The 22,704-nt window shown below is 47.8% G+C and overlaps 1 protein-coding gene across 6 annotated transcripts in view; it reads right to left on the bottom strand.

Annotated features, from left to right (window-relative positions):
* The window catches only part of LOC115551161 (voltage-dependent calcium channel subunit alpha-2/delta-1), a 60,942-nt gene that overhangs the window by 12,993 nt on the left and 25,245 nt on the right, over positions 1–22,704 (bottom strand). For 3 of the 6 annotated variants that reach the window (XM_030366723.1, XM_030366722.1, XM_030366724.1), the window contains exons 7-28: positions 20,346–20,477; positions 18,965–19,034; positions 18,673–18,723; positions 18,211–18,310; positions 14,374–14,532; positions 13,113–13,217; positions 11,773–11,851; positions 11,464–11,513; positions 11,207–11,296; positions 10,766–10,840; positions 10,299–10,379; positions 9,809–9,883; positions 8,442–8,501; positions 6,411–6,467; positions 5,436–5,507; positions 5,067–5,128; positions 4,802–4,878; positions 3,335–3,346; positions 2,180–2,188; positions 1,690–1,750; positions 1,372–1,463; positions 281–362 (exon numbers count right to left, since the gene is read on the bottom strand). In XM_030366723.1, coding sequence (XP_030222583.1) covers positions 281–362; positions 1,372–1,463; positions 1,690–1,750; positions 2,180–2,188; positions 3,335–3,346; positions 4,802–4,878; positions 5,067–5,128; positions 5,436–5,507; positions 6,411–6,467; positions 8,442–8,501; positions 9,809–9,883; positions 10,299–10,379; positions 10,766–10,840; positions 11,207–11,296; positions 11,464–11,513; positions 11,773–11,851; positions 13,113–13,217; positions 14,374–14,532; positions 18,211–18,310; positions 18,673–18,723; positions 18,965–19,034; positions 20,346–20,477 — 1,651 coding nt within the window. Of the gene's footprint in view, positions 1–280; positions 363–1,371; positions 1,464–1,689; positions 1,751–2,179; positions 2,189–3,334; positions 3,347–4,801; positions 4,879–5,066; positions 5,129–5,435; positions 5,508–6,410; positions 6,483–8,441; positions 8,502–9,808; positions 9,884–10,298; positions 10,380–10,765; positions 10,841–11,206; positions 11,297–11,463; positions 11,514–11,772; positions 11,852–13,112; positions 13,218–14,373; positions 14,533–18,210; positions 18,311–18,672; positions 18,724–18,964; positions 19,035–20,345; positions 20,478–22,704 lie in introns of all 6 variants that reach the window. The other 3 variants (XM_030366725.1, XM_030366721.1, XM_030366720.1) reach the window with 2 other exon arrangements.

Genomic DNA, 22,704 nt, shown 5'->3' on the forward strand with positions numbered 1-22,704 from the left:
TGTACGCTAAGAATCATTCCAACAAATTTGTTTTCTCTGAAGGTTTTACCTTCTTCTGATTTCATTGGATGCTTCTCAACAGGTAGCTCCCAGTGAAACACAACTCTGGTTCACTGGAAGTGTAATGGAGGGTAGGATAATCACACACTCAATCCTTTGGTTGCCTGGTTCCAGTGTGATACGTTTTGTGTATCCTCCTTACGGTTTCAAATGCATTTCATCGAGCCGATCGGGCCCTTTTGCGGTGTGCGGTGCATATCGCATATAGCAGTGAACTCACAGCGCCTGCTCCTTCCACACCTTGACCAGCTCTGCTGTGAGTCCCGCGTCCAGGATGAGCCTGTTCACCAAGGACACGTTGCCTGCGGGAGACGCACACGGCCGTGAGATGCTAAACTGTTCACCGTGTCTTTTATGTCTTTGAGGCAAAATGTAAAAAATATATCTATACATTTCAATATTGTGTTTGAGCTGGAATATCAAAGATAGTTTAAGAGAGAGAAACGGGTATTTATATTAATGTAAAGACACTAGTTCATCAACATAGAATCAGCATATTTCAAAACAAGGAGGAATTGTTTACATATTTCCAATGCCATTCCCAAAGGACTTTTCCGATTTAACAAACTGGCCTTTAAAGGGGGCGATTCCTGTTGAAAGCTTTTAACGATATCATAACTCGATTGAATTGTCCTCCCACTACGGTCCTATTGACATTACCGATTGTATGGCTGGCTGCGGAGATGAAGGGCAGGGATGGACAGGGCGCTAGATGCATTAGCTAGATGAGGCTGTCTCACAGAGCTATGGGCGGGTGAGGTAAGATTCATTTAGCAGATGACAAGGCGAGTGAGTCATCTGGGAGGACAACAGCGGCCGCCCTTCCAGTAAGCCAGCGAGAGTCGATTTGAGCTGAGGTCAACGCTCCGCTCACCGGAGGACGACGTCAGTAAGTCTAAAGTAATACGACGGCGTTGGAAACCGAAATCAGACTCTACGGTAGAGGACACAAATAGAGCTGGGAGGTTTTAGCACAGGCTGGACTTAGGTGGGCTAAAGGTAAACTGTATGGTTGCTTTGAACTGATTGGGCAAACTGTTGTGCACCAGTCTCCATGCTTACTCAAGAATACAAGTTGCATTGATTTAAATATTGACCGATGACCAATATGACCCATTAGGGTGTGGTCGCTACTTCAACGATGGGGGGGGCTGGGAGGGTACATGCATGAGGGAGGGGGGACATGCATGGGGGAGGGGGGACATGCATGAGGGAGGGGGGACATGCATGGGGGAGGGGGGACATGCATGAGGGAGGGGGGACATGCATGGGGGAGGGGGGGACAAGCATGGGACATAATGCAGCACTCACAGGCTTTGGGAGCGTCACTTTCAATGAACTCATTGAAGTCGATGAGGAAGTGTGTGTTGTTGTCCGAAACTTTCAGCTCTTTGCAGTACTCCCTGCAGACACAATGTTAAACAGTTATGCTGTTTGGACTGTTCCACCTGCAGATACAGTATAATGCTGTATGCTATTGAAGCACTCCCTCTGCTGTAGAGCAGATCTCTCTCGAAGTAAGATTAATAGCTGCTTACAACTGCGGTACTTCATAGAAAAACAAAATTATGCTATACTGTAGGATATGAAACCATTGTTTTACCAATGCAATAGTATCTCATTATTCACCTGGGAGCAATGAAGGTGTGTCCATACTCTTCAAACGTGTCCAGTTGCATTGTTCCCACAGCTAAAAGAATTCCACATCACAGGCGATTATTGAAAGATAAATGATAAATGTATGCAGAATATAAGAGTTATGCCCTGCGTTAGATCGAAGAACAATACACTTGGGAAGATATTCAAGCACACACCGACTGTTACAAAACATTGTTTAGGACGAAAAATCTCCAGTCAGCGAGACATAAAACTGACACAAACGAATATCTGGTCTCACACACACACACAGACAGACAGACATCTCCTGTGAGCATGGTTACATGCATCCACAAATGCAACCACACACACACACACACACACACACACACACACACACACACACACACACACACACACACACACACACACACACACACACACACACACACACACACGGGGTACTGGATAATGTAAAATAACAAAATCCAAAGAGAAAGGGAGGAAGTAAGGATTAACTTGCCTTCCTGTCCTGTAGTGACCCAGGAGGCGCAGACAGATGAGGAGATGCAGAAGAGAGGACAAGGAGAAAGTCAATGATTTAAACACACCACAAAAAACCTGAAGATGTGAAACACTATCCTCCTACAGTATTATCTCACAGCGCTTTTATGAATACAACCTAGTTTATTGAATATCTACAGAACACTATAAAGGCTTATTAAAAGCTAGATTATACCTCAACTATAAACTATATGTACTGCAAGGGAAATAGCAGTTATCACAGTAGGTACTCCTGTCTTGACGGGGATTTCATTCTGTTTATAGGAAAACGTGTTTGGAATGTCTCATCTCAGTGAGCCCTTTATAGGTCTATCTCTTGTGATCTCCAACAACAAACCCCCAGGCCGTCCATTGTTCAGCCATCCCTACGTGAAGGAAGAGTGCTAGGTGTTGGGACCTTGAACAAAAGCCCTTCACATTAATGGGTTGTGTCTCCAGAACACAGAGCTGTTCTCAGACTGATCATCAAGACTAATCTGAACGGAGTCTGTTGCCGCCGTGCTTTAAGCTATACTTTAACTTTAAGCGGCCTGTAAAGACTTGGACAGTCTTTATGGCTCACTGACAGCCTCATTAAGAAGGAGAAGAAGTGCAATGATACACGAGCAAAAATCTAAATAAATACACTTCATGGTAAAAGTCTGCCAACTTCTCTGATAACTGCTCCATCAGCCGTTCGTGCTTTATGACACCACATTAAAGTTATAAAATGAAAGCACTCACACCAGATGTCTATACGTCGCTTTCCACTAATTATGTTCCTCGATCAAAGCAAAACGCCATTCTTCTCCATTAGCGCTCTCTCTCTCTCTCTCTCTCTCTCTCTCTCTCTCTCTCTCTCTCTCTCTCTCTCTCTCTCTCTCTCTCTCTCTCTCTCTCTCTCTCTCTCTCTCTCTCTCTCTCATAGTTGTTTAGTTGTTTCTTCAAAGTTACAGGCAATTAAAAATCCATCTATCTGGCGATGCATTCATCAGAGCATCCATCCATCCATTATGTATTATGTATAAGATGGCATGCCTCATACATAGATATGGTGCCGACATACCCCTGGAAACGGGTCAAAGGCACGGACAGCTTCATGCAGTATCACAAAACAAACACAGTAGGTACTTGCCCCAGGGAGAAGCTGTATGCATCCAGCAGGGATCGACGAAGAAGAGGAGAGATGAAAGTAGAGAACCAGATTCAATCATTGGAGAAAACCACATCATTCATTATATGTAGAGAGAGTGGGAGAGAGGAAGAGAGGGGTAGAGAGAGAGACAGAGACAGGGAAAGAAAGAGACAAAGACAGAGACACTCATTTGCACCAGCACATTCATTTGCAGGGTGCAGGGGCTTCTTTTTGATGTGCGCATTAGCTTTAGCATTAGCCGTGCTAAAGCTACCCAGGTTGCTTTGTTAGCGCTTGTTGTGAAGGGAGAGACTAGAGAGGATTGGGGTTGGATGAAGTCTGGGAATACGGTACACTACTAGAGAGCAAATGAACAACGGACTGGAGGGAGGGAGGGGGGGGGGGGGGGGGGGGCAGGACATGAATGATGCAAGGTATAAGAGGGGGTAGGAGAGGAAGGTGGAGACAGTTTTATAACCCGGAGAGAGAGGTGGGGTACCAAGAAGGAGACAGAAGGGGGTTGTGAGTGGGACAGAACCCTAGTTAGGAGGGTGTGCGTGTTCCAAGGGGCGGAGCGTCTGTCCGGTGCGCTACTGGGGGAATACGTCTGCCCCAAAGGGAAGAATCTAGAGGTGGAAGAGGGAGAACAGAGATGGAGAAGAAGGGAGGGAGAGAGGAAGGGGGGGAGGGAGAGGGAGCCGGAGATGTAGATAACAGGTCCTCTGACAACGCTGTGAAATGGGTAAACTGTCGTTTCACGGCTCAGTAAAAAGAGGTGATAATGAGCTAGTGGGGGGGTGCTCCGTCTCCTCTCACGAGCCAAGATGTCCGTCAAAGTGAAGCCGAGGTCAGGAAGGAAAGGGGCGGGAGGGACGGAGGAAGGAGGGACAGAAGAAGAGCAGGAGATGAAAAAGAGCCAGCGTTTTGATTTAGGGTCAGGGGGAGAGCCAAGCATGTGTGGGCGGAGGGACAACTCTGGAGAGTCACGCTACGGTGGAGCCACTACAGTGGCCCCACTAAGGGGACACACACACACACACACACACATGAAGACAGACACACACACACACACACACAGACACACACACACACACACACACACACACACAGACAGACACACACACACATTCTCTCTCTCTCTCTCTCTCTCTCTCTCTCTCTCTCTCTCTCTCTCTCTCTCTCTCTCTCTCTCTCTCTCTCTCTCTCTCTCTCTCTCTCTCTCTCTCTCTCTCTCTCTCTCTCTCTCTCTCTCTCTCTCTCTCTCTCTCTCTCTCTCTCTCTCTCTCTCTCTCTCTCTCTCGATAGATTGTTAGCCGTTCAAGTCCGGGGCAGGACACCTTGGTAGTGAGCCCGGTTAAGTCATGAGAGTTAGAGTAAGGCTTGTCTCGCTGACGGGAAAGCACTGGGTTTGACCACGTCTTTAGCATGCCTATGCTATAGACAATTATAGCACGACCGCATACTCACATTTGGCTTCCTCTATGTCGTTCCCCAGCTTGGCTTGAATAAAGTGTTCACTGTATTTAGGCAGGACAAGGGCAAGGCTATAGGGGAAAATAATACAAACAAAACACAGTGAACAGAATTTGCGATGCGAGATTTGGTTAAAAACGGCAACCGGTTATCGCTACTAGGTGAGATGAGCTGACGGGTTTTAGTTTTTGGTAACTGCCATGCTCGTTGTATAAAATCCAATTTGTCATATTTTGAAGATGTTGTAACAACAGTTCACCTGTAATCTGTTCCGTTTACCGGTCCCCAGGTGTAGGTCCGCACACCTCTGTCTATGTACCGCTGTCAAAGATTACACACACACACACACACACACACACACACACACACACACACACACACACACACACACACACACACACACACACACACACACACACACCCACACACACACACGCAAATGAACCCCTCTGAGAGCCCCATTACTATTCAGTCCTGGGGATATACAGGGTTCCCATGATGTCACGATAAGCAGAAGTTCAATGTTAGACGGTTGACCTTGGAGCCGTGCTACGGCACCTACTCATACATCTGGTGGACCTCTGGATCCCGGTGAGTTGACGAGATATTGTGTTAGCCTCTCGCTCACCTCATCCTGGGTCTTCACTAAGGTCTCAATGGTCTGCTCTCCTATCTCGCCGTCTATCATCATTCTCCTGATCTGGAGAGAGATACAGAGAGAGAGGGAGAGAGAGAGAGAGGGAGACAGAGAGTGAGAGTGAGAGTGAGAGTGAGAGAGAGATACAGAGAGAGAGAGGGAGACAGAGAGAGAGACAGAGAGAGAGATAGAGACGGAGAGAGAGAGACAGAGACAGAGACAGAGAGAGAGACAGAGACAGAGACAGAGACAGAGACAGAGACAGAGACAGAGAGAGAGAGAGAGAGAGAGAGAGAGAGAGAGAGAGAGAGAAGCGGGAGTGAAATCCAAACATATTCTAATAATAGACACACAAATACACACACAGTTGATGAGTCGAGGATGGTATAAGACCATATTTGACGACTGGGTAGAGACAGAGGCAGATAGCTTCATCAGTGTTGTCAGGGGAGACGGGACATCTGTGTGCATTTTCGCAGTTACCCAACCGCTCCACATCTGCATCAATAAGTGTTGTGTCAGAAAACTGAAGAATATATTCATATTCACAGATTGTTTTCCCCCGCTGGCGGCTTTCGAACCTCTGACGACAAGGACACAGGTGGACGATGAGTAAACTGGTTTATTTTAGAGTTTGAATTAATGTTACACGCAAAGCAGGTGTTCCCTGTTGCTGCCCTGTCAGAGAGTGTGTAGTGACGGCTCCTTTATCCGGTTTGCATTGATTGCCCAATGCACCACAGGTGTGCAGTCTCAGCATGCCCCAGAGTCTAACCAGCCTGACGCAGGATAGGTGAGGCCATCCACCACACGTACACGCACACACACACACACGCAAACACACACACACACGCGCACACACACACACACACACACACACACACACACACACACACACACACACACACACACACACACACACACACACACACACACACATAGAGTGAGATAGAAAACAAAGAGTACCTCAACTTTAACGTCATTCTCCAGCTCAGCATCCATTAGGTCAAGGGTCACAGGCTCCTGGAATTTAGGGTTCTGGTGGAAAGAAAATGACGTGCATAAAACAACAGACATTATCACATTTCCACACAGTACTATCTATCAGCTGGCAGATCAGTTGTTCCCCAAATGTAGTTCGCAGCGTGATGCTACAGCTTCACTTTCTATTGGCCGTTTTTGAAGTCCTCATCAACTGCAGTAAACCGCTTAACCCACCATCACTAGATCATCAGATGTGGGTTCAAAGCACAGAGGTGAATGCTCTATCTTCTAAACGGTGTCCCTAATGGCGATTTCCTTTCAAATGCCGACGAGCCCGGCATGTTCATAAGCATATGCTTATGATCAATGCAGCGCTGGCTCTCTTCTGTTCTGTCTCTGTGGGTCTAATGCGCTCCAGGGGAGTAGGTACTGGAACACCGTGGGTTGGTCCGTGCAGAAGGCTGCAGCTGGTGACCCCCCTGACAACAGGTCTAGGACAGAGCTGCCACGGCTGAACCCCTCTTGATGCAAACTGACGCTGGTGCTTGTTAACGTTCTCTCTTTAAATAGCCTATGGGTCCCAGTTAAGTTTAATGATGGTATAAAATAGAAGAGAAATACATGGCTCCTACCATAAAACCGGCAGAATATGCAACCCGATACACATTTGGCTTGAATAAAAACGTTTTACCGAAATTTTACTCGTTGGCCGTCGAAAGGAAATCGCATCAAAAGATCGTTGTGCGGTTGGGGCGTGTGGAGGTGACGGACGCTTTCATGTGTGTCGCTTTTCTCATGGGATGTATGTCAGTGTATTGCAAAAAAATGAAATCAACATGTATACGATTTGGAATGGAAGAGATGGATAGCCGGCCCATCTGGTTCCATGCCAGCTCTAATTGAGTCTTTCTGTGGAGATCAATGCTGGGACTCGGGACAGCGAGCCCCCCGCTGCAGCGCCGACACGTCAACGAGAACCCTGGAAGAGTGACGGTCCGCGCGGAAAAATAAAAACACGTAGAAACAGCAACTTACATTAAAGTGTCAGCAAAAGGGAGAGTGAAGTCGGTGGCGGAGTGAGATGAAGAGTGATGAAGACGAGACCAGACCCCCAACGAAAAACAAGAAAATAAAGAATAAGACATCAAGAGCCGTGGCGCGGCAGACAGAATCAAACATCACACAGATGTGCAACAAAATGGAAAGAAAGGCAAGGAGGTCCGCACGGGACGGACAGCGTCCATACCGGAGCAGAGCAGAGGGGGAGGAAGAGTACATAAGAAGAACGTCAAGCTGGGGATGTGAGGGAAGGGGAGGAGGGCACGGCAGAAACACAGACGAGGACCAGAGCGGGAAAGACAAGAAATAGGTTGACCCTAGAGCCGCGGCACAACTCGGAGGGTTGTTTGGGTATTAGATTAAAAAAGATGAGGCAAGACAAAGCGTAATGTACCGCAGAGTGCGTGACGGTGCGTGACGCCGCACAGTTGGTGACAGGGAGGTATCCAAGGTCATGGTGCGTATTTGTGCACGTCGCCATTTGGGGAGGCCGCTCTAGTGACTGACAGCTGTGTGTGTCTGTAGACAGACCTTTGAACACGCAGCCCAGGGGAGAGGTGAGGGAATCAAACACCGCCTCACTCAAATCCTGTCCTCTTTTAACTGACATAATGTAAGTGTGTGCCTGCGTTTGTGTGCGATTGCTCATCAATGAGTGAGAGTGCATGTACATCTGTGAGTGAGTGTGTTTGTGTGAGCGCGTGTGTGTATGCGCATGAGTGCATGGAAGTTTTTATTCCACAGTGTCCTTACCAAAAGCTGCATCGGAAAAAAGAGGAATTCAACAATGATTGCGCCACTCAAAGGTGACTCAAAGGCAAAGTTTAAACTAAGATTTCAAGGTTTACAGAAGCTGTATTGTTACCAGGGAAGCTGGCTGTTTTTCTATTTCTACCTGGAAATCTACAGGCACTGCAGTAGAGACTACTTCTGCATCCACCTCCACAGGCTCACCTCATGGAAGCTGGCAGCGTACATATTACTGAGTCTGAGCTGCCTTTGACGGATCCGCTTCTAGCACACAGAGTACAGAAACACCATGGATTGGCCACACATGCACACACACACATGTTGAACACACACACACGCACGCGCACACACATACACACACCCACGCACACACCAACATAGCAACACACGCTCTCACACTCTTAAGGTGACGTGAGATTCCATCCATTATGTGTGTCACTGCCGATCACAGTTGGATACGTCTGATGACATGAGATGAAGACGTGGATCCCAAAGGATGGGGTCTGTTTAACTTGAAGAGTTGACCCCCAACGCAGAGCCCTCCAGGCCTGGGGTAGCACCTGGCCGCCGTGTGGCCTGCCCAGAGAAACCCACGCCTGGAGGCTCAGGGTAACAACAGGTGAAGCTGGGTCGAGGTCTTACTGGATGATAGGTTGTGACCTAATGCTGCTATAATGGTGACAAAAGCCTTTGGCAAGAATGAATATGTGAACCACGGGTTCACATATTCATACTTGCCATGGGCTACACGTACTGTTACATTGATCTCAAGTAAAAGGTCAGCACAGAGTCCCTCCGCACCAAAGGCGAAGGCCAACGTGGACTTGTTGTAGCATATGTAGCTTCAACACTCGAACCTGCCACAAGGACCTGCCACTGTATATCCAAATAGGCCATTATAACCAGGTTAACAGGTTAGAACATACACCTGTGTTAGCCGTGACTATCACACCTCTGTTTTAAAGGTTTGTTTTTTTCAAAAATGTCTGCAATGCATTTGCCTGCTTTGACTCTTTATTCAAGATCACTCAGAGGGGTCTATATCTTTAAATAAATAAAACATTTCTGAGTGAAGCTTTTCTTTGGTCCTTAAAAGTTCACTTAAGAGAATGACCATTTTTTAATGAGTTTTGTCAGAGAAAATATACTATAGATGATTTGAATAGCAGTTCAGGTCTTGGCAACCTAGCCTTAATTATTCCCTCGGGATCATGTCATCCACTCATCTCAATGAAAATCAAATAAAAAAGAACATGGAATGTTAAAAGGCTTTTGCAGAATCGTCAGCTCATTTATTTCATTATATATAGATATATACTCTGCACGTATGACAGCCGGCTGCCAGCTCTCTAGCTAATACATGTCAAACGGTAATGAGCAACCTTCGGGCTGACATCTGCAGCCAGATGACATCCGATAATACTCTTTGTGGGAAACGTTTGTCAGAGAACCTCTGCCTTGCCACTGTTTCATTGCTCTCTGGAGGATCGGAGAATGTTCCATCAGGGTGTTGAGGACGATACGAACGCAGTGCACATGACGTGTAGTGGACGAAGAGGAGGATGACCTACCTTGGGCTGAAGGTTGGGATGCAGCAGGACGTAGCCGTTTGGGTCAATGGCAAAGTAGTATCCGTTTGGCCCGATCTGAAACCAAGGACAGATATGCATAGTTATGATCCCTAAACCCAAAGACGGGGCTGTTCCTAGTAATAGACGTTAAAAAAACACATAAATGCCTTCAGTTCTGAAGATTATTGCGGGGGAAAAGGCTCTGTAGACTTCTGCAGAAACTAATATCATCTGTGGTCAAAAAGACGTCAAGTAAGAGTGACACATTTCATTACAATGCTTTATCATTTCACTCGCCCAGAGAGCACACAATGAACTCTTCTTTGACTTGACAGACTCTGTGCGTGTGTGTGCGTTTGTGTGTGCGTTTGTGTGTGTGTGTGTGTGTGTGTGTGTGTGTGTGTGTGTGTGTGTGTGTGTGTGTGTGTGTGTGTGTGTGTGTGCTCGCACACGTGAATGTGTGCATGCGTGCGTCACTGCTCCTACTCACAGTAAATCGTGGTGTTAGTTTCTTGATGTCATTCAGCGACACATCGATCCCCATCACCCCAAGAATCAATTGGTTCTGGGTCTTTAACAGAGAGACAGACAGAGAGACAGAGAGACAGAAAGAAAGAGAGACAGAGAGACAGAGAGACAGAAAGAAAGAGAGACAGACAGACAGAAAGACAGAGGGAAAGAGAGACGGACGAAAAGACATACAGACAGAGAGGCAGAGAGGCAGAGAGGCAGAGAGGCAGAGAGAGAGAGAGAGAGAGAGAGAGAGAGAGAGAGAGAGAGAGAGAGAGAGAGAGAGAGAGAGAGAGAGAGAGAGAGAGAGAGAGACAGAGAGAGAGAGCGAGAGAGAGAGAGAGAGAGAGAGAGAGAGAAATGGAGTCAGAGAACAAAGAGAATCTATGCATGAGCTCCCCGCTCGGCCCGGGGCTCTAAGCAGTGTGTCACTGCACCGGCCTGTACCTCTCCATTTGTATCATCTCTGATCCTGGTCCTGTTGAACACCGGCAGTGTGCCTGTAATGACCAGCCCCAGTTCCTGAAGAGGAGGAGGACCAGCGTTCTATTAGTGTGTTATTAGAAGGGGACAGTCAAACATACTAACATTAAGTACTGCTTCACACACGGGGTCGCCCAGGAGACCGGAATTTGGCCCGGGATTGGAATTTGGTCCCTATTTTCCAAACGTGTATGAAGCAGTACCGACTACAAACATTTTAAAATAGCAAAGTGTTACCTCTTAATTTGTAATGTGAAAAGAGGAGAAATTATGGAACAGTCTTGAAAGGTGCCCTGCTATGTAAATACCAACAACGCACCAACAGAAAGACAATAGTACATTCTATACTACGTAACCTGGATCAGGAAACTGTAGTCAACGATAGATGTCGATGTTAAGTCCTACCAGGGCGTCCAGGTACACGTTGGTCCATTGGACCTGCTTGGCCTGCTGACCGGCCCGCACCATGGGTCGCCCAAGCACATCCAGATACTCCTACACACACACACACACACAGACACAGACACACACACACACACACACACACACACACACACACACACACACACACACACTTCATACTGAAAATCGACTACATTACACATGGACACTTTAGTTAAATAGGCCTCCATTATGCAGTAAAATCCTAGTAACAAATTCACCTGCGTGTTTATTCGGATGGCGCCGATGGAGGGAATCTCGTAAAAGTATCCTGGAAAACAGTCATCGTAATAATAGATGAGCGTGGAAATGTGATACTTGCCTGAGGGAAGTACAGCTTGAGGGTGCAGTAGATAGAAAACACGGCTTGCATCGCTATTAGAAAGTGCCATGCACTGCAATATGCTACAATGGAGCCCAGGAAGAGGGATTTCATGACTGTCATTTTCTAAAACTAGTGTTGTACAGCAGCTCCAGCGCTATTAAGAGTAGCTTAACAACCTGGATAACGGTGTTCTCGAATGCTGTACCTTTATTGGCGCAGGCCATCCACTGGATGGGTCCTTTGTCGTAGTTGTGCTGGCCCACAGAGAAGGTGAACACCCTCACCTGCAACAGGACAGCACAGGTAAACAGTCTGGGACGCGCCCGACAAGACGTGCGCAATCCCAACCGACTGGAAGAATCAGATCGGTCACCATGAGGACACGATTTAACGACTGACCCGAACTAGGGGGTCACGGTCAGATCGGCCCCTACCCCAGTCGTAAATATGAAACGTGTTTGGTATTTACGACCGGGATCGGCAGCAGGCTACAGATGTGAATCCTAAACCCCCGCACAGCACAAGATGATGTGGAGCCAGTGTTCAGAGTGACCTGCCCTGTTTTGGAGCGGACCACTGCGAAGGGGCAAAATTAGGGTTAACATCAGGCTATATATATCTTCGTATTTGTTCCCCGGCTCAAAACAGTAGAAAACACAAACACCGTCAGACGTAGGTCCCATCCTGTTATTTTTGATTATTTTGAAAGAAAAAAAGCATCCTGTGATGCATGGAGATTAGTTTCATTGGGAGGTAGTGACACCGCCTCTGTGGTGTAAGAGCACAGATGATTGTATTTAAAGAAAATATATACACGCGCAGAAATGTGAGGTATAGGTTTAGCTAACGCAGACCTATTTATCTTTGTCCCATGTGTACTTGCACTATGCAGAATAATAGATCGTAGTGTATGTATGTGGATCAATTACATACTGTTTATGTATGCATCTATGCATGTAAAGTATTTGTGTTTCTATTCCAGAGAATTTGCACAACAAACCCCCACACACACACGCACACACACACACACACACACACACAAACACACAAACAGACACACACACACACATCCACACACACGTGGATGCTTTAGAAAGGATGTGCAGTCGGAAGATCAGATCCAAAGGGAGCTCCAAAGAGCTGTGTCTAGTAAAACTGTTGAGAGAGCCCATCAAGCCACATTAAAGTAACTCACTCAGCCTACTGTTTCATAAGCTATTTTGTGGGTGTGTGTGTGTGTGTGTGTGTGTGTGTGTGTGTGTGTGGGTGTGTGTGTGTTTGTGTGCACACACACTCTGTGTTTATGCGTCTGTTTGTTCTTGCATCTGTGTTTGTTTGGGCAAGTGTGTTTGCGCAAGTGTGCATGTGTGTGTGCGTGTGTCTGCCCCGGTGTGTCTGTGCGGGCATGCGTCTGTGCGCGCATGCGTCTATGGGCGCGTGTCTGTGTCTGTGTGTCTGTGTGTGTGTGCGCGCGCGTGTCTGTGTCTGTGTGTCTGTGTGTGTGTGCGCGCGCGTGTCTGTGTGCCCGTGTGTGTGTTAACCTACTTTCTTGTCAGTGTTGTATTTCTCCAGGATGGCCTGAGCTCTCTCTTCTCCCCCGTCCGTAAACAGCATGATGATGTTGTTGCAGTTGGCTCTGCTGACGTTTGTCTAAACAGAGAACAACACTCGCATCACTCCAGCATCTCCCGACAATGACGCTGAAGCGATACCAAAACAAACACAATGACAACTCCATACCAGAAGATACAGTTCCATGAGCGCCGCCCCAATGGCTGTGAGCCGTGAGCACACACTGGTAATATCGTTCCATGCTGTGGGTAGCTTAAGTATGATAACACTCCATGGAAGCCAAGAGCGTTTCTCTGTGTAACTCTGTTCTTTCCCTTTGCAACGCGTGTTTGAAGGACTACTGTGCACCGTTTGGTCTCTCGGGTTCACATTAAATATCATATTGGTATTCTGTTTGTTTGTTCGTTTTTTCTGTTTTGACATGTGCACATAAACATAATGGCACTGAGCGTTGTACGGTAAGGTGCATACGGTTGGCATGCCAACAAACCGCCGCGGCTCCTGATGGAATGCATGTGGTGCTCATGTTGTCCACCTCTCTATGCCTCAAGGACAACGAGTTTGTAGTCACTGTTCACCCAGAAGACACGACTTATACACACACAATGTTGTGAGAGTGTGGAATGAAGTTATTCCAAGACCATGCATTGCTATAATTGCTATCCTTGCTTCAAAACGTGTACTTCGGTTTTGAAGACGTGTCGCACAGCAGTTTAACACAGGTTTATTAAGAGGTTTAACAGGTTCTTTGTGTAATAAGCAAAGTCAATTGCATACCCCCAACGTGTTGGATGCAACAAGTCAAGCATGCTCATGCCTTGACTACCTCTCTCTGGACTATTTCCGGTGAGATAGAAGATAGATATGGTTTGGTATTTTACCCTACATATGACAGTTTTTTTAATTTATTTTTAATTAATTTTATTATCACCCTCATCCTGTCCCCAATAAGCGGTATGAGTAGCAGAGCAGCCAGAGCGAACGAAGACAGAGAGAGGGGGTCAACATGGTCCGCCACCAGATGGCAGTGTTTGACCATTTTTGCAGAAATTTCAAAGGAGAATCATTGCACGCATCCTATGCATATCAGTGACCATTGCTCTCATAGTAGTGACCCCCCTCTCCCTGCCCCTTATTCACACACTATGGTTTCACTGTTGACCTCTCACCAACATACACCTTATACATACACCTTTATGCATCATTCTGTGTTTGCACGGAAACATAATCTCACCACGGAGAGTTGCTCGAAAGCAAACTCAAATCCTTTGGTGTAGTTGGTGATGCCCTTGGCTTTGATGTTCTGGACGGCGTCCTTCAGCAGCTTCTTGTTCCTGACGTTGGCCTGGACCAGATGGTCGAAGCAGCCCGAAATATTCACCCTGGTGTTGAACTGGAAGGCAAACCAGCGAACAGAAGGAGATGGGTCTTGAGTCTCTGGTGTCTAGCTAGGTCTCTAGCTCCGTCCTGTGTAAAGCACCTCGGCTGTGTTGAAAAGCGCAGTTTAGATGGATTGTTATTACCAGTATTATTATTACTAAATAGCATTCGAGGACATGACTAGAGGCAGAGTTGCCAACCATGAACCCCAAAATTAGCCCCAGCATCAGAAAACACAAGGATATTCATTTCGATGAAACTGTCCCTCAAGCGCGGACACACAAACACAAACACACACATACACACACACACATCCATCCGCCCATATCCGTGTTTGGCCTTGGCTATTATGAGTCGGTGGTAAACAGACACATTCATCAGGAGTCACTAATTGCTCTACATCCTGCAAGCTCAGTGATCTGGTACCCATGGAAACACCACCCGCTTCGGAAGAAAGGGAGGCAGGTTTTAAGAACACAATCTAACCGGAGGTGAGCCACACACACCGTCAAACACTGACACGCACACACGCACGCACGCGGTCGCGTACGCACGCAAACACACACACACGCACAACAGACAGGAACATGCATGGAGATGCAGGCTCACAGAAAGAAGACACACAGGACAGAGAACACGGAGCCAAAGGGCAGCGCGCTGCAGCCAGCAGTCTGCCTGCGCGGCTCGGGAACCCTGGGAGAACCACTCTGCAGCTCATCGATCACGACCGGGCGATGTGTCCCTGGGGGCCGAGGCCCTGTGGAACGGCAGACCCACATGGCCATGCAGATAGGGGGGCACAGAGAGCCATCTCACCGGATGTACATCTGCATCGGCTGGCGTGCGTGTTGTGCTTGCATTTGCGTTTGGTCAGTGTGTGTGTGTGTGTGTGTGTGTGTGTGTGTGTGTGTGTGTGTGTGTGTGTGTGTGTGTGTGTGTGTGTGTGTGTGTGTGTGTGTGACCCCGTTCCATTGACAGTACCCGCCAGAGGGACTAAGGGATAATACTGCCCGGAGGCACGTTGACAAGTGCTGCAAATGAGGTACGGGTCTTGCAAATAATGAGTCGTTGCAGTGTGTGTGCGTGTGTGTGTGTGTGTGTGTGTGTGTGTGTGTGTGTGTGTGTGTGTGTGTGTGTGTGTGTGTGTGTGTGTGTGTGTGTGTGTGTGTGTGTGTGTGTGTGTGTATGTTTGGTCTTCCAGTCCCTGTAGAGTTGAATAATATCCATGCTAATCCCCCTTCCTGTCTTGTGATCCTGTTACAGCGGGTCCTTGTGTGTGCTTGTGCGAGGGTTCAGGTTTTGGGGAGCGGGGGGGGGTGAGCAGCGGCGCACGGGAGGAGGAGAGGAGGAGTGATCTCCACGAGGCCTAGTCCCGGAGGAGTCAGTGCTCCACTCGGCCCGCTGGACTGACTGGAAGGCAGCGCCGCCGTCCCGGAGGAGGAGGGAGGCGGCAGGTCCAACCGGTCGAGGACCGGGGAGACAGAGACTCGGTCGAGAGAGAGGGCGAGAGGTGAGCATGAGTGTGGAGCGGGAATAAGAGCGAGAGAGACCTGCCATCTGCACCTGTCCACCGATCCATGAGGTGTGTGTGCGTGTGTGTGTGTGTGTGTGTGTGTGTGTGTGTGTGTGTGTACGTGTGCGTGCGTAAGTGTGTATGTACGTGTAGGTGTGTGTGGGTTTGCGCGTGGTTGTGTGTGTGTGTGTGTGTGTGTGTGTGTGTGTGTGTGTGTGTGTGTGTGTGTGTGTCTGTGTGTGTGTGCTATTGTGTGTGCGCGTGGTTGCATCTTCTTTGACCAAATGCCAAGCTAGTCCCTGGGCTTCTGTTAATGAGTGAGGATTAATGGGTAATATCAGCGATGAATGATTTAGTGTCAGGTTACAACACCCTCAAGGCCTCAGACATAGGGGTGTGTGTGTGTTCGTGTGTGTGTGTGTGTGTGTGTGTGTGTGTGTGTGTGTGTGTGTGTGTGTGTGTCGTGCATGTGTGTGTGTGCACGTGTGCCTGTGTAAGGCCGCCCCTCAGTCAACTTCCAACCGCCAGCATCCACGCTCAATGATCCATCAGCAGACAGCTATATACATACACACCTGCACAATTAGATCTGTGTCTAATCTCCTGCTTTGCATGCATTAACACAGGATAAATGCATATATACCGAGAAAAAGAGAGAAAGAGAGAAAGAGAGAAGAGAAGGGAAAAGGGCAGGCAGATCTGTGCGTAAGAAGATTAGTTAGAAATTGACGAATAAATAGTAGGACGGTTCTCTTAAAATGAAGCGAGAGAAACACCACCAACGAAAGATCATTGGCTAACTATTGTTGAAGAGATATTCCTAGTGGAGAAACTGACACAAAACGGAGACTTCACGAAGCATAATTCGACAGAAATAGGAAGAATGTACTGGATTGGTAAAATAACTGATAGACGATTACACCCTTAGGATGTTTGTTTATTTGTTCTGTTCTCAGTTTTTCTTTAGTTTCTCTTGACAACTTCAATATTTTCTAGATGCGGTGTGTTGTTGCAACTGGCATGTTAATATAATGAAGCGAGAGAGATGTGGAGAAAAAGGAGAGAGACAGAGACAGAGACAGAGACAGAGAGAGAGAGAGAGACAGAGAGAGACAGAGACAGAGGGGTGAGAGAGAGACAGAGACTGAGACAGAGAGAGAGAGAGAGAGAGAGAGAGAGAGAGAGAGAGAGAGAGAGAGAGAGAGAGAGAGAGAGAGAGAGAGAGAGAGAGAGAGAGAGAGAGAGGAGAGAGAGAGAGAGAGAGAGAGAGAGAGAGAGAGAGAGAGAGAGACAGAGACAGAGAGAGTGAGAGAGATATCAAGAGAGAGCAAGAGAGGGGGGGAGGAAGAGAAATGGAAAAACCTTTTATTGTCAGAAAAGATGGTCGTTGGCGCACGGTGAAATGCAGCAGAGTGTTGTGAGTGAGCGATGAATGGGGCTGAGATGGAGGGATGGAGGTGGTGATGAATGGGTGAACAGATGTGTCCACTGACTAGGCACTCTGGTTTCAGGTGCTCAGGGACGCTTTCATCCCTTTTAGACACACACACCTACACACGTGTGTACACACATGCCTGCATGCACACGCACGTGCACACAAAGTCACACGCACACACGCACACACACACACACAAGCGCGCGCACTCTGGTAAATGCTTGGGGTGGGGGGGCATGTAAGGCAGGGTTTAAGCCTGTCCAGCCAATAGAGTTCTATTGGCTCTTTCATTACAGACCCGTTTCACAGTAGCAAGCCCAGGAGAAATCCATATTTCATTACTCCTCATCCATCTCACCTGTGTGTGTCTTTGTGTGTTTGCGTGCGTTCGTGTGTGCGTGCGTGCGGTGCGTGCGTGCGTGTGTAAGAGACATAACACCCGTTTACTGGAGAATTCTCTGTCAGCAACATTTCTAATTCCACATCTCAATTTCCCCATTCGCCTTCCTCTTAAAAGACCCCCCCCCCCCCCCCCCCTCAGAGGAATCACCTCCTGGGGGCCGAGGTGGGGGGGCATACACCTTGTGATGAGTAACCCCCTGACGCCGATCAATCACGGAGTGTGAAACACGCAATGCCTTCAAGACCTCAGATTACAAGCTGGACCGCGGTGCGGTGAGCAGCGTACGCCGGTCTGAACATCTGGGGGGTCCGTCGCGGAGCTGCGGCCGCTGGGTACTCACGTAGACCACGTTGACGTAGTCGTCGTCGGACAGGGTGTCCAGCATCTCGATCACAGAGGTCCGGATGAGCTTCAGCGTCAGGCCCGAAACGCTGCCGCTCCTGCGGAGGGAAACAGAGAGCCGAGGCGTCACAATCCCCTCCTCTTCTCCCTCTCGCCGGCTGCACGACCTCCTCTCGTTCTCCATTATCCCTTCGCTGAGCTTTTCTCTGAATGTAATTAAGAACTCCTCCGCCGCTGGGAAATATGGACTCAAGGCAGACGTCAGCCGGAGCGCGCAGTGCATTCTAATCAGCCGATATGATGATGTGATGATAACGAATCAAAGAGATCAATGGAGATGGTGCACCTGTGTGTGTGTGTGTGTGTGTGTGTGTGTGTGTGTGTGTGTGTGTGTGTGTGTGTGTGTGTGTGTGTGTGTGTGTGTGTGTGTGTGTGTGTGTGTGTGTGAGGAGTCACTCACGCATCCACCAGGATCAGCATGTCTTTGGGCGAGGCAGCACCTTGGATGTACCTGCGGCAGCGAGAATCAATGTGAGGCAACACGCACATTCATAGCAAATACATGCACACACAAACACCTTTATGAGCGTCTGCAATGCCCGATTGGGAATCACGTTGCAAATATATACTTTCGATTTAACATTTATTCCCCTCAAGGTTTGTTATTTTTTTGTTATTGGATGAAGAGGTCTACCCCGTCGTACAATCCGTTATTAAAGAGCGTTCCAGCGCAGAGGGGAGCTGTGTCTCACCATGGTCTCCGGCGCACGTCGTACAGGTCGATCTTACTGGGGGTCTTGCGCACGTCCATCCACGGTGAAGCTAAGGAAGGTAAACCGTAAAGGTAAAGGTAACCATAAAGTACAAGAGTACGCGACGGTTCAAGCTCACCTGCTTCCCTCTGACACTGATTATATTCAAACATTCTAAATCCAGTCGTCGAGCAGTGACAGAGCCCTGCGGTCTCCGCTTGACACTTCACGTCAATCACCGTCATGGATTTTTTGGAACCGGGACAAAACATGAAATGTTGTTGATTGAAACGACACAATGCGCCACATGCTGCTACTTCACCCTGTTTCAGCCCACCCCCCTCAAAGAGCACAAGTGTGGCGTAAAAGAAAACCTCTTTGTTGAATTTATCGCATGAGGAGCTGTTCTCGTGTGTGCTCCACTGAGGGGGGAATGGGAGCAGGCAGGAGCTTCCTGGGGCCAAATGAAACTTCATAAATATTACACATAAACGTTCCTCATAAAGCGACCCATGATGACAGAGAATCTTATGAATATAAATCGCAGGGCATAAATAAAACTCACTATCACTGGAGGAGCGGGAGGGTTCCAGACTCCTAAAGAGGCTGTGACACCACACCACGTTAGAGCGTGTGGCTGATACCGCAGATGTATGAGGCACACACACTCACACACACTCACACACACCTATTTCAAAAACCCATAAACATGTAAAAAACACACTCACACATATGTTTATGCATTTATATTTATGTATAGTGTGTGTGTTTGTGTGATATATACTGTATGTGTGTGTGTGTATTTAAGGATGATGTATTAAGCACACACACACACACAGAAACACACACACACACACACACACACACACACACACACACACACACACACACACACACACACACACACACACACACACACACACACACGTAGTATGAATGTAAATAAACACAATGCGTTATGCACCCCTAAACATGCTGTTGCAATAATTCATCGTTAAAATGAGGGTACATTGAGTCAATAAATGATACGTCCTTAAACACAGTGTCACTGTGCTATAATAAACACGTGACAAACAAATTCACAAGAATGAGGACATAAGGGGTGGACTTATGTACTTTTGGGGATGTTACTACTGTAAATATAGTTACTACTGTAATTGTCTACTGCGATCATTTCTGAGGATGTTTATAATGACTGACTCCTTTTAGATTATCTTTGTTACCTGAATTATGATTAGTATCTTGTGCATTGTTATGTTTTGTGTCTTTATGTGTGGACCCCAGGTAGACTAGCTCTTCCCACTTAGGGGACAAGCTAATGGGGATCCTCTGAAACAATCAACAACAATAAGCTGAACCGAAGTTGGGGGGGTGTGGTTACCTGGGAAGTAGCGAGCCAATCCCGTGGCGCTGCCAAACACCTGCCAGAGGAGGGTGGGGTCATCCTCCCGGTTCCTCTTGAAGACGTCGGCCAGCGCCTCGGTCCAGTACAGCTCATTCAGCACGATGGTGGCTGCACACGCACGCACGCACGCACGCACGCACGCACGCACGCACGCACGCACACACACACACACACACACACACACACACACACACACACACACACACACACACACACACACACACACACACACACACACACACACCCGCTGAGAACCGATCTACATGCAATGTTTGTGTGTTTGTGTTTGTCTGTGTTTGTGTGGCTATGTATGTGTTTGAGTGTATGTGTGTGTTTGTTTGGCAATGTATGTGTGTGTGTGTGTGTGTGTGTGTGTGTGTGTGTGTGTGTGTGTGTGTGTGTGTGAGAGAGAGAAAGTGTGTGTGTGCCTGTGTTTGTGTGTGTGTGTGTGCACGCGTGCCTGTGTGTGCGTGCGTACGTGCGTGCGTGTGTATTGAGCCAGGGAGACCTCCACCACTAGACCACTGGGAACCATGAAGCAATGTGAAACGCCCACCGACCCCAGCACCACACCCAACAGCAGCAACACACACTACTGGACAACATTATACCAACATTACAACAATATAGAAACAATACTGGAGCTCACAAGGCAGCCCTGGATACTGACCTTCAACTAATATTCTCTGGCTATTTTCATTGTAATGTCTGACCTCGCATGCTGTTCAGCTATAGGAAGACATTTACATTTTACATTTAGCAGACGCTTTTATCCAAAGCGACTTACATCGGTTAATGCACACATTGACACACCGACGGCAGAGTCAACCATGCAAGGCGACAGCCAGCTCGTCAGGAGCAGTTAGGGTTAAGTGTCTCGCTCAGGGACACGTCAACACTCGGCTAGGAGGAGCTGGGGATCGAACTAGCAACCTTTCGGTTACAGGACAACTGCTCTACCTCCTGAGCTAAGCGGACCCGTCGTCGGTCGTAAGTTAACATAGGAGCGCATGGTTACGAAACTAGCTACATCCATCTGTCGTCAACTCTGGAAGATTGTGGTTATTTTCGGTTGCCCAGCAACCGAACGTGCCCTTTTAGTACACAGCATCTGTCAATCCCAGAGGGAATGGAGACGCCAAATCTATAAAGATTTATGTGTTGCCAATTTGTGTGTGCGTGTGCGTGTGTGCGGTTTGATGGGTGCATGCTTGTGCTCGTGCGTGTGTGCGTGAGTTTGTCATTTGAAGATTGATCTTTAACGTGAGAGACGACGGGCATCATGAATGTAAAGACCCAGCAGCCAGACACCTCGAGGTCAGGCCAGCGTCACATCTCACACACTAAGACAAACACAGGATCCCACTTCCTCCATTGTGTCTTCAACCCGTCTCCCTCCCCCTCTCCCTCCCCCTCTCTCTCTCTCTCTCTCTCTCTCTCTCTCTCTCTCTCCCTCTCTCTCTCTCCCCCTCTCTCTCTCCCCCTCTCCCCCTCTCTCTCTCTCTCTGCCAATATCTCCATCTCCCACGACGTGTCAGTCTTTGTGTACCGTGTGTGATTGATTGGTTGACTGAACTCGGTCAGACGTGAAGCTTTGACTGCTAATTTGCATGAATTCCACCAGCTTAAACGAAGCCCCAGACACCTATGAGGATTAGTAACATTTGATCTATATGTATAGAGAGGAGAGATCGAGACAGACAGACAGACGGATACATCTCTATAATACATCCCAGAAAGATAGCCAGGTAGATAGATGACATGAATAAAATAGGCAGACAGACGGATGAACGGACTCTCAGACCAGTCGGGTGTCCCCACTAGCAAACAGCCACGGCAGCCACAGAAGGACACCTTAGGGGTGAAGGATCTCCTATAGGCTACGGTAACCAAAGGCTTCCTGAGGACTCAGATCAATGACCGATCCCCAGCCCCCTGGCCAGGACCCAGATTACATATTGGACTTTTATTGCCTCTAGGAAAAAACCGAGAGCGGTTTAAAAACATTATATATTCTTTTCAATCTAAATTTTACTCCATTTTTATTGTTTATCATTATATGTGTTCCCTCCCTCCCTCCCTCCCTCCCTCCCTCCTTCTCTTTCTGCCCGTGTCTCCTAGTAAGAGCTTGTCATTGACTTAGTTGATATGCATGATGTCTTGGCGTCTGTGCGTCTCCATCCTTCCTGTTTACAGTCACTGCGGGACCATTGACCTCCCACTTTGCGTGGCAGGACCAATCTTGTTCTCCCTGCCGGGGCGGGGGAGAGTCGTGCTGAACATTTATAGATTTCAGATCAATTTGAAAGAGTTGTTAACCCGTAACCATAAATCT

The sequence above is a fragment of the Gadus morhua genome, chromosome 9 (genome assembly GCF_902167405.1).
Source record: "Gadus morhua chromosome 9, gadMor3.0, whole genome shotgun sequence".
Taxonomy (NCBI): Eukaryota; Metazoa; Chordata; class Actinopteri; order Gadiformes; family Gadidae; genus Gadus; species Gadus morhua.